This window comes from Salminus brasiliensis, chromosome 16 (genome assembly GCF_030463535.1).
Source record: "Salminus brasiliensis chromosome 16, fSalBra1.hap2, whole genome shotgun sequence".
Lineage (NCBI taxonomy): Eukaryota > Metazoa > Chordata > Actinopteri > Characiformes > Bryconidae > Salminus > Salminus brasiliensis.
The window spans coordinates 7,463,859-7,474,969 of NC_132893.1; the positions used below are offsets into that span (position 1 = coordinate 7,463,859).

Consider the following 11,111-nt stretch of genomic DNA (forward strand, 5'->3'; position numbering starts at 1 on the left):
CTATTTTTAAATAATAGATCAGAAGATTAAACAAGCTTTCTAGTTTTGAAGAATGATAATTTCTGGAAATTAGTATTTGATTTTCCATGAAATGGTTTAAAATAATACGTTTGTGTTACTTTTACGTTGAAATCTCCAGATAACTGAGACATTTTTGACATAGCGCTACATTTTCACTTTCCCCGAACGAAATCACTAGTAGGCAAGTTTTGGAAAAAATACTGGTTGTAGCGTAATATTCATATCCCTTTCTGACTGCAGTTTGCTCGATGAAAAGAGTCTTTTAAATATGTATTGTCCTCGTGTTTCGCTGAGGACGGAGAGTTAGAAAAGTTGGCAAACCGGCTAACCGCTGTAGCTTAAGCTGCCAGACGCTCGGTTGTTGTAGCCGCGTCTGTTGGGTCTTAGCTTAGCTAGCTAACCGTTAGCGCTAGCTACAGTCTCTCGCTTTGGACTTTAAAGGTAAGGCTGGCCCCGCTTTTAAAGGTTATTAAAAACATGTCGTGACACTGGTCATGAAATTATAAGCTTGTTCTATGAGGATGTTAGCTAATTTAAGGAAGTCTATTGCCTGTTGCCTCGCCTTGAGTCGTATCCAGCTATTCCTGCACTATGGACAAAAGTATTGGGACACCTGCTCATTCATTGTTTCCTCCAAAAATCAAGGGTGTTCAAAAAATAATTGATCACACTTTTGTTGGAGTAACGGTCTACACAGCTTAGGCAATGCGTTCTTCTAGATTTAAGCTAGGATAGAGCATTACTGTGAGGATTTGATTGCATCCAGCGACAACAGCGTTAGCTAGTGCTAGCCTCTGAGGTCAGGAGGTTGATTGAATGATCTCCACCCCACCTCATCCCGAAAGTATTGGATGGAGCATCGAGCATCAACCATCACTCCGGATAACTCCGTTCCACTGCCCATAGCGCGATGCTGGGGGCTTTAAACCCCCTTAGCCCACGTCTGGCATTAGGAGGCAAGGTGCCAATAGGGTCGTGATTATGTTGTCCAGAGGGTCCAATTCTATTGGTAGTACCACTCTGCAGGGGCTAGACAAGCTGTGTCTTGATGTTCACATCTGTGTCCGCCATGGGTGTAACTTTAAAGTTGGTAAATGTATTAAATAGAAGGGGTGTCCACAAACATTTGGACATGTAGCTAGCTAGTGTATGTGACACGTCTCCTTGTAGCTGCGAAGCCGTCTGTGCTAGCTAGCATGCTACCGTCAACTCGCTAGCTAGCTAATCCTTTTCCTTAGCGGATCAGCAAACGCCAGACAGAGGTATTTGAAGGCTGGTGCAATGTAGCTAGCTACTTGTTTTTAAGCACTTTCAGACCATTTCATGATGTTTACAGTATTTGTATGCTAAGTAAGAAGTCTGTGTAATAATGTGGGTCTATAAATCGTTGTTGAAGCTAACCTAATCTTCTTAATGTATCAATACTTATGTCATCTGCTTATGTCCGTGTCCTATTTCAGGTCTGTTAAGAAGCCCCAACACAGCAAAAGCATCATGAAGCTCTACAGTTTAAGTGTCCTGCACAAAGGCTCCAGCAAGGCCAACCTGCTCAAGGCAGCATATGACTTGTCTTCATTCAGTTTCTTTCAGAGGTCAAGGTAGGTACACAACAGTGGGGTTTTTTTTCACGATACATATAACCACAGACATACATCAGTAGTGACAAATTCTATCTATGATCTATGATCTCTCCAAAACTGAATACAGGGATTCATATTCAACATCTGCTGCACTTGTAATTACACTGTTTGTAATGAAACCTGCAGCTGATCACCAACAATCTTCCTGGGATGTGACCAACAATGTCCAAAAAAGCATACTGTGTATCACGATAACAAAAGTTATGTAGTTCCCGCACGCCCTGGGGAATTCAGTTTGGTTCAGCTTTGCCATCACACAAATAAAGGGTGGTACAGTACAGCAAAACACTGCAAAAAAGTATAGTAATAGTCAGGACAATAGTCCAAAAACAAGGTGCGTAGCCTTAAATACAACTATATACAGGAGCAGTAACTGTAAGTCAGAAGGTGGAATTTAGAGTGTAAACTATAGTTGATACACTAATAAATAAACTGTAGTACATATGTAGTCTCTGAGCGATTTATAGCTTAGATGTATAGCCTGTTTTAATTGAATGTGGACAGTATGTGGAGGTAAACCAGGTCTGGTGTGAAAATTAAATTAGTGTTGTAAACAGCATCACAGATGTTTTATTTACAAACTTAATGGTGCAGGCAAAGAGTATAAGCATGATAATCTGGAATAGCTGGAAATTATTTTTCTAGTCATGGAGACTCCTGGAAAGTAGGAAAATAGCTAGAAATGTGAAGAAAATATTACTGGGGTTGTGAAAAGTTGGAACTGTTGAGTCACAAAGATTGTATGTTGTATATTTTTTTTCAGTGGCATTCAGCAGGAAAACATATACATAATAAAACGTATTGGATTTGGAACAATTTAAAAAGTTATTCACAAATGCAACTTAGATCCAGAGGTACTAATATGGGCATGACGCAGAGGTCTACTATCATATATGATGGCTAATGATGTTTGTAATGCTGCACTGTCATGGACACAAGTTGCTACCTATTACACATTTTTGTAATTGATTAATTGGACACTGATTCACACACACGTGCCTCATACAAACCGGATTCCAAAAAAGTTGGGACACTAAACAAATTGTGAATAAAAACTGAATGCAATGATGTGGAGATGGCAAATGTCAATATTTTATTCGTAATAGAACATAGATGACAGATCAAAAGTTTAATCTGAGGAAATGTAACATTATAAAGGATAAATATGTTGATTCAAAATTTCATGGCATCAACAAATCCCAAAAAAGTTGGGACAAGTAGCAATAAGTGGCTGGAAAAAGGAAATTGAGCATATAACGAACAGCTGGAAGACAAATTAACACTAATTAGGTCAATTGACAACATGATTGGGTATAAAAAGAGCTTCTCAGAGTGTCAGTGTCTCTCTGAAGCCAAGATGGTAAGAGGATCACCAATTCCACCATTGTTGCGCAGAAAGATGCAGCAATACCAGAATGGTGTTACCCAGCGTAAAATAGCAAAGCCTTTTAAGTTATCATCATCAACCGTGCTTAACATCATCAAAAGATTCAGAGAATCTGGAACAATCGCTGAGCGTAAGGGTCAAGGCCGTAAAACTCTACTGGATGCTCTTATGGATAAAATATTGACATTTGCCATCTCCACATCATTGCATTCAGTTTTTATTCACAATTTGTTTAGTGTCCCAACTTTTTTGGAATCCGGTTTGTACATGATGTCAAGCTTTCTTTGTTAATTATCAGGTGGTTAACTGTATTTTCCTGCTAACAAGCTTCAGTCATCAGTATAATGAGCGTTGCTGTATGTCATGTGCTCCTAATACGTGCACCTTTACCTTTACCTAATTTGGTGACAGATCTATGGAACAGATTTGCATACTGTACCGGGTGTTAAATAGTGCAGATAATGATCCAAAAACGAGTGGGAACCCTGTGATATCTTGGAGGAATTAAAGATAGACAGGACATTTTTATATATATATATATATATATATATATATACAGTGAGTCCAAGAAGTATTTGATCCCTTGCTGATTTTCTTTGTTTGCCCACTAATAAAGACACTATCCTTCTGCACTTTTAATGGTAGATATATTCTAACATGGAGAGACAGACTATCAAGACAAAAATCCAGAATATAATTTTAAAGAATATATTTTAATTAATTTGTATTTCAATGAGGAAAATAAGTATTTGATCCCTCTTGCCAAACACACTCAATACTTAGTGGCAAAGCCTTTGTTTGCAAGCACAGCGGTGAGATGTTTGTTGTAGTTAACCACAAGTTTAGCACACACACCAGGGGGAATTTTGGCCCACTCTTCTTTGCAGATCCTCTCTAAATCATGAAGGTTGGTGGGCTGTCGCTTGGCAACTCTGACCTTCAGCTCCCTCCATAGATTTTCGATCGGATTGAGGTCTGGCGACTGGCTGGGCCACTCCATGACCTTAATGTGATTTTTCTTGAGCCAATCCTTTGTTGCCTTTGCTGTATGTTTAGGGTCGTTATCATGTTGGAAGACCCAACCACGGCCCATTTTCAGATCCCTGGCAGAGGGGAGGAGGTTGTCCCTCAGGATTGTGCGGTACATGGCTCCATCCATCTTCCCAGTGATGCGGTGAAGTAGCCCTGTACCCTTGGCAGAGAAACACCCCCAAAACATTATGCTTCCACCTCCATGCTTGACGGTGGGCACAGTGTTCTTGGGGTCATAGGCAGCATTTTTCTTCCTCCACACATGGCGGGTGGAGTTGAGGCCAAAAAGTTCAATTTTGGTCTCGTCTGACCACAAAACCTTCTCCCAATAACTTGGTTCATCTTTCAAATGATCATTGGCATACTTGAGGCGCGCCTCCACATGTGCTCTCTTCAGCAGGGGTACCTTTCGGGCACTGCAGGATGTGAATCCATTGTTGCGCAAAGTGTTGCCAATTGTTTCCTTGCAAACTGTGGTCCCAGCTGCCTTCAGGTCATTTGCTAACTCCTGCCGAGTGGTTGCAGGACGATTTCTGACTGTTCTCAGCATCATTGCCACCCCACGAGGCGAAATCTTCTTTGGAGCACCGGGCCGAGGTCTGTTGATTGTCATGTTATACTCTTTAAACTTTCTGATAATTGCACCAATAGTTGTTACTTTCACATCCAACACCTTACTAATCTTTTTGTAGCCCATTCCAGCTTTGTGAAGGTCAACAATTCTGACTCTGAGGTCCTGTGACAGCTCTTTGGTTTTACCCATGTTGGAGACTTGAAATCTGTGTGATCTGTCTGATTCTGTGGACAGGTGTTTTTCACACAAGTGATTAGTGAGAACAGGTGGCTTCAGGTCAGGTAACAAGTTGATTGGGAGTGTCTAACTGGTCTGTAAAAGCCAGAACTGCTAATGAATACTAAGGGATCAAATACTTATTTCACTCCATGAAATACAAATCAATTAATATATATTCCTTAGATTTATTTTCTGGATTTTCTTTTTAATATTCTGTCTCTCCATGTAAGAATACATCTACCATTAAAAGTATAGAATGATCATGTCTTTATTAGTGGGCCAACGAAGAAAATCAGCAAGGGATCAAATACTTCTTGGACTCACTGTATATATATATATATATATATATATATATATATATATATATATATATATATAAAATGTCCTGTTTGATATCTTCATGTGTCTTTAATATTCTTGTCTTCCAGTGTACAGGAATTCATGACGTTCACCAGTGCCCTGATAGTTGAACGCTCATCACTAGGAAGCCGTGCTTCAGTCAAGGAACAAGGTTTGTACTAAGCTGTCGAAATGCAGCTACATCACATAACACTGAAGCCTTGTGCCGGCTTTGCCTGCGCTTTAGTGCTGGAAGCTGTCATTATTGAGAGCAGGTCATTACTTTCACTGTAACTCGAAACACAAATTGGAGGGCGGATGTTTCTCAGCTGATGCAATTAGAAGAACAAATTGTCCAGCTGCTGTTTTGCTTCACCCAAGCGCAGACTTTGGTCAGAAACAGTAATGTGTGCTATCCATTGCCTTATCGTTTACTGCTGCTAGACTTGCTTGTTGTCCTTTGACAGGCTTAGTACTTGCAATCTTATTCATTATTTTAATCAGAATATGCGGTAGGAAATACCTTTTTTTTTTTTTAGCTTTCTTTTCTTTCTTTTTGGCCATGCTTTCAACTTTGCTGTCTCTTACTATTACTGTTGCACAAGCAAAAAATATCCAGCTACAATTAGGGCTGTCGCAATCAGTTGATTTGTAATGAAGAGATTTTTTTCTTATTATAAAAATAGGTGACAAAAATGCATTCCCAAAAATCGCCTTTGTTGTGACTAGTAGTAAACAAACTATTGGCTTTAGACTCAATGTTTTTCTTCTTATTTAACAAAACACCAGCTTCATAAAATGTACTGTAATAGTGTCAATACAGTAATAGTTAAAAACTTAAGTAAGCTTGCTGGTTTATTTGCTAGTGGCGAAAGCTTGCATTTGAAAAACAAATTTTTTGGTTTGTTCTTAATTCAGAGGGTCCAGTAGCATAGTGAGAAAACAGCATACACAGGAAAATAAGACATTGAATTTAAAATGATTTTATTCACCACAGGTTCGTATAGAAGCGATTTTTGAAAGCCCTGTTGATCTATGGCAATCATACATACCGTTCAGTTAAACCTAGAGTTTCTAATATGGTGTGAGGTCTGCTACAGAGTGACGACACAGCTTCAGTAGTCTTCTATCATTGTGCAAATTGCACATTTATCTTTTAACAGAAACTTTGGGCAGTGAGAAATGCCACTGTTTTTCCACCTCTCCTAGAATACCTGTGCCACGTCTATGTGCGGAATGACAACCTCAGTGGAGTGGTGATTGCGGACACTGAATACCCATCCAGAGTGTGCTTTACTCTGCTTGATAAGGTGAGCCTGTGTTTTTAAGTGGACAAGAAAGTCCATTGTTGAACAATTAGTGTTAGTGTAGTTTGGTTACTGTGTGCAAAATTATTTATTACTTTTTTTAAGGCTGTTTTTAAGGCTCGTCATAATGTGACCTAATATCTGTTCACGCTCCTAAACTGACGTACATGCGCAAAAGAGCATTTTTTTAAAGAATGCAACCTCACAGGAGCTATCAAGGAGTTCAGTGGCTGACTGCTGGGCTTATCACCAAGAATGCGATCCAGCTCACTGTAAAATGGCATGTTTTTTGGCCACAGACACGCGGCTGCATTTGGGCATTTCTGTAAAAACCTTCTGTAGAGATCTCCCAACACAGAGTGGTTGCGATTTGCGCCTTCTGGTTTTGTTTCAACGAAGACTTCACCCAAAATATTTATGAAGCCTGTTTGCTATCCCGCCCCTGAGAACCTCTCTCACTGCTGTCGTCCATTGTCCCTTCTCTTCAGCTCTTTAATGAGAAGTGTCGAGTTGGCTTGACCTAACATTTTTATTTGCAGTTCACACTGCCCCACACATTTACCATGGAGTCCCTTACTCTGTAAATCTTTAGGTCTGGTCTTGTATGGTTTTGTGGTGCCGCTATGCATGTCACCGCTTCTGTTCTTTGACACCCCTTGTTCCTGTTGCAGGTGCTGGATGACTTTTCCCGGCAGGTGAACAGCATAGACTGGCCCTCTGGTTCACCAGCTACTGTACAGTACACAGCTTTGGACAGTTATCTGGCTAAGTATCAGGTAATTATGTGTTTTGTATCAGCTAGAAAATACTAAATAATGCAGGTATCTGAAGCAAATTGCTTCACACCAACACATGATCTTGTGTTATCACTGATTTATTTCCACAGAACCCCCGTGAGGCAGATGCCATGACCAAAGTACAAGCTGAACTGGATGAAACCAAAATTATTCTGGTGAGACAACTATTGTATTTTATATGTATTGGACTTGTACGTATGTATACATCATCTTGGTGTAATGGTGTTTATGTTGTGAAAATGAACGTTAACCTATCTTTGCAAACATAGAAGTGGGTATCTCAAGAACTTCCTCCTTTGTATCTCCTTTTACAGCACAACACAATGGAGTCGCTTTTGGAACGAGGTGAAAAGCTGGATGATTTGGTTCAAAAGTCAGAGCATCTGGGAAACCAGTCAAAAGCCTTCTACAAAACGGTCAGTACATCATTTATGATTGCATGCTTGAGTCATAAATATGGAGCATTTAAACTCTGTGCACTTAAATAGTTTGTCAATGTAGCAAGAATATGATCTGGGTTTTTGTTAGCGTTTTTTAAGCGTTAATAAGACAGCTTGCCCAAGCAGACTAGAGAGGCAAGAAAATAGCTAAAATTACTGTAAGCTGAACTTAAAATCTGCTCAAGATAGAAATGGCATGACATGATTTATTACCAGCTGTGTTACTACTGTTTGCCTTACCACAAAAACATTGGGCCTTATGCACCAATCCTTCGACAGAACAGTTTCCTTCTTAAAACCTGCACAGTTTTCACAAAGATTCTCACATTCACCAACGTGTTCTTACTTGGGATTTGTTGTATGAGGGCAAGGATTTATCATACTAAGAGCAGAGCTGTGAACAATTCTGAGGGTAAAGGGTATTTTCTCAAGACCAAACTTAAGAAAACTTCTAGGAATTGGAGGTATTGGTGAATATTAGTGAGGCTCAGTGGTTAATTGTCACCAGACTTTGCATTCCTGTCTGAGGTATAATGCTGCAAAAGCCTACAAAAATGTAGTATGTGTGTAATAAGGACTTTCTACAACACTCTGTAAGGTAATACTAAAGCTTCATATCTGAAAATGATTGACCGATTGTGATAAATTTTGGGGGAAGTTATAGGTCGTCTTAAAGCAGCATTACGTGAGAATTGGTATTTCTTGCTCCTGGTCTCCCCCTATAGTCTGGAAGTGTAATTTGCGCTTGGAGCCACCCCTAAAGAAGGAAATGCGTTACATATGTAGTTCAGGACAAGCTTAGAGATACAGAACTGTCACTGTAGGTAATAGAAGATTTTACACAGTGTTACACAGTTCTCACAAGCGTTACATAGTGCAATCACCAGCATTCTGGTCCTTAAGTAACAACAATAGAGGCTGTTCACCCTATTACACATACGGTGTCAGTGCGGCATCACAGTTATTTTGAAGCTGCCATTTCAAGTTACAAAATGCTTCACTGTGTTGCTTTAACACCTTTATTAGCAGGGTGCATTATAACAGTAACTGCGTTTTGGGTTTACTTGCAGCAGACAGACTACAGATTTCCTTTGGTGGCTAGAATTAAATCATATAAAATATTTTGTAAAATTGCTTACATTTTTATGTGTACTTTATGTATTCTTTATCTTTAGGCACGGAAACAGAACTCTTGCTGTGAGGTGATGTGATCCCGGCACTGGGCGGATTGGACTCTCCTTGGCTATTTTTCCTCTCTCTCGTTTTCTCTGCTCTTCCTCTTTCGTTTCTTTCTTGTTCACTCCTTCTCCTGGCCTGGGCTAGGACACAGAGCAAGCAGCCCTTTCAGAGACCCCAGTGGGCTATAATGAGTGTTGAGGATGGCGTAAATCACTGATGTGTGGTGTTTTTTTTATTGTTTTTGGGGCTCATTTTTAGAGGGGGCTGATCTCTTAGACTCCACCACACTTACTTCGCTTAATGAGGACTTTCTTTTCGGTTCCATTGAAGGGTCTAATTTAAACCCTAGACGGGCTCCTCAGGGTCTGGCTTAAATCGGCTTAGGGTGGACGGCGGGCAGCATGAAAAGGGGTTAAGACCTATATCCCCACTGTGCCTTACTTTTAGGTGGCTGTGCTGATATTGCGTGCATTCAGTTAGACTGTTCATTTAGCCTTAAGAAAGACGGAGATTTCAAGCGACTAAATTTTATTACTCAGCTGCTTCATTTCGGATAGACTTGTGTTGCAAAGCATAGTAAGAAATGGTAGCTTGGAGAAACATGCCTGAATCACTAAAAAAGGCTGGTGTTCTTTTGAAAATGTGAAATAAATGAGAGAGATAACAGCTCATACAGTTCTCTTCACTAGTGTTTGAATATTTTAGCACATGAATTGAAAGAATTTTGCTGTAGTTTCATTTAAAACATTCCAAGTTTCTCTTGGTTTAGCACTTATCGAGTTGTAAATGTGCAAATTGGTGGTGATTGTGCTGCTAATCTGACAGTCAAGGCCTTAAGAGTGTGGTCTCCTATGAAATCAGTCCCCTTACCCTTGGGTGGCATTTTTCCAACAGTATGATGTCTAGAACAGGCCACTGGAGGATTGCTCTAAGCTGGGCCTGTCAAATGCTGGTCTTGTGTACTTTTTGACTTTATGCCTGCTAAGCTGTATTACACAGCATTTGATACTCTTTACAAACAGTGATGAGTCTTGAATCACATTGGACACTAAATTCAGTCTTCATAGGTTTTTGGTTCAATTCTTTCCTTTTGGCGGAATCAGACTCGCAAGGTGAGACATAGGGAACGATTCATATCTCTGAGGCATTTAAGTTAAGACCTGAGACCTTTTTTCTTTTTTTCTTCTTTTCTTGTTTTGAGAACCGTGTACGATCTTCTACATTTTCTTATGGAGAAATGATCAAGGCTCTTGACTTTCGAGAGTGCTTAAAGTAGGCACCCTTCTTAAATGACACTTCTGTTCATCGTTGGGTTTGTTTGTGAGTATGCTGGTGGTGATTTCTTGGCGTAATAGAAATGACTGATGTATTTTTAAGTGATCTGACGGTGTTATGTTTTACGCAGAATTACTGCTCGGTTCGTGTGGCTTCTGTGTGTCCCTCCAATAACGTGAGGGTGATGTTGTATAAATGATGGCGTATTGCCTTGTTGAGAACGACGAGGCGCTCCGGAGGACCTTTTGAGGTGCCTTTCTCGTAATTGCCAAATCCTCGCTAGCTCATTTAATCTTAACTTGCCACAATGGTAAAGTGCTCTATGTGTAGTTGTGTATAAAAAAAACCTAACTTTGCAAAGTATACTCCTCTTACATGTTCATGTACTGTATTTATATGCAACATGTTGTTTAATATTTGTCATTAAATATACAGTAACGTCTTTCATTCAGTTCGATGCGGAACTAATTGGCTTTGTACTTCGTAGTTTTTAAATCTTACTCTTGTCTCAGTGTACTTAATGTATGATTAACACTGCAGTTGTATTTAGTGGGAGTTATCTGCAATCTATAAAAACCGAATAACATCACTTTGCTGAATCTGTGACTGGAGGATGTTTTTATATGCAATTTTTTTTTTTTTACGTGTTTGTGGACACGCCTTTCCTTTAGTGAATTCATTAAGGTACACGCAGTGCAGCTTTTTATTCCAGCCAAGCTAAAGCATATGGGATTCGTTGTTTGAAGACGGGCTAATTGATTAAACAAGTGGAATCGAGTGAGCCACACAGGCCCTTGTGCATAGTATTGGAAAGCCCTTGACTAGAGGGTTAAGAAGATCCAGAGCTCCATTAAGTACATTCATTTTATATCAAGCACCTGACCTCACTAAAGCTCTTGTG

At 39.8% G+C, this 11,111-nt stretch overlaps 1 protein-coding gene across 2 annotated transcripts; it reads left to right on the top strand.

Annotated features, from left to right (window-relative positions):
- Positions 1 to 158: 158 nt before the first annotated feature.
- ykt6 (YKT6 v-SNARE homolog (S. cerevisiae)) lies at positions 159 to 10,809 on the top strand. Of its 2 annotated transcripts, none has more exons than XM_072658375.1 (8): positions 159 to 462; positions 1,482 to 1,619; positions 5,302 to 5,384; positions 6,422 to 6,522; positions 7,191 to 7,295; positions 7,406 to 7,471; positions 7,631 to 7,732; positions 8,932 to 10,809. In XM_072658375.1, the coding sequence occupies exons 2-8, from the start codon at positions 1,516 to 1,518 to the stop codon at positions 8,965 to 8,967; spliced, it is 597 nt and encodes a 198-aa protein (XP_072514476.1). In that variant the 5' UTR covers positions 159 to 462; positions 1,482 to 1,515; the 3' UTR covers positions 8,968 to 10,809. The 2 variants fall into 2 exon arrangements, with proteins under 2 accessions (XP_072514476.1, XP_072514477.1); XM_072658376.1 differs by lacking the exon at positions 159 to 462 and adding an exon at positions 831 to 1,283.
- Positions 10,810 to 11,111: the final 302 nt, after the last annotated feature.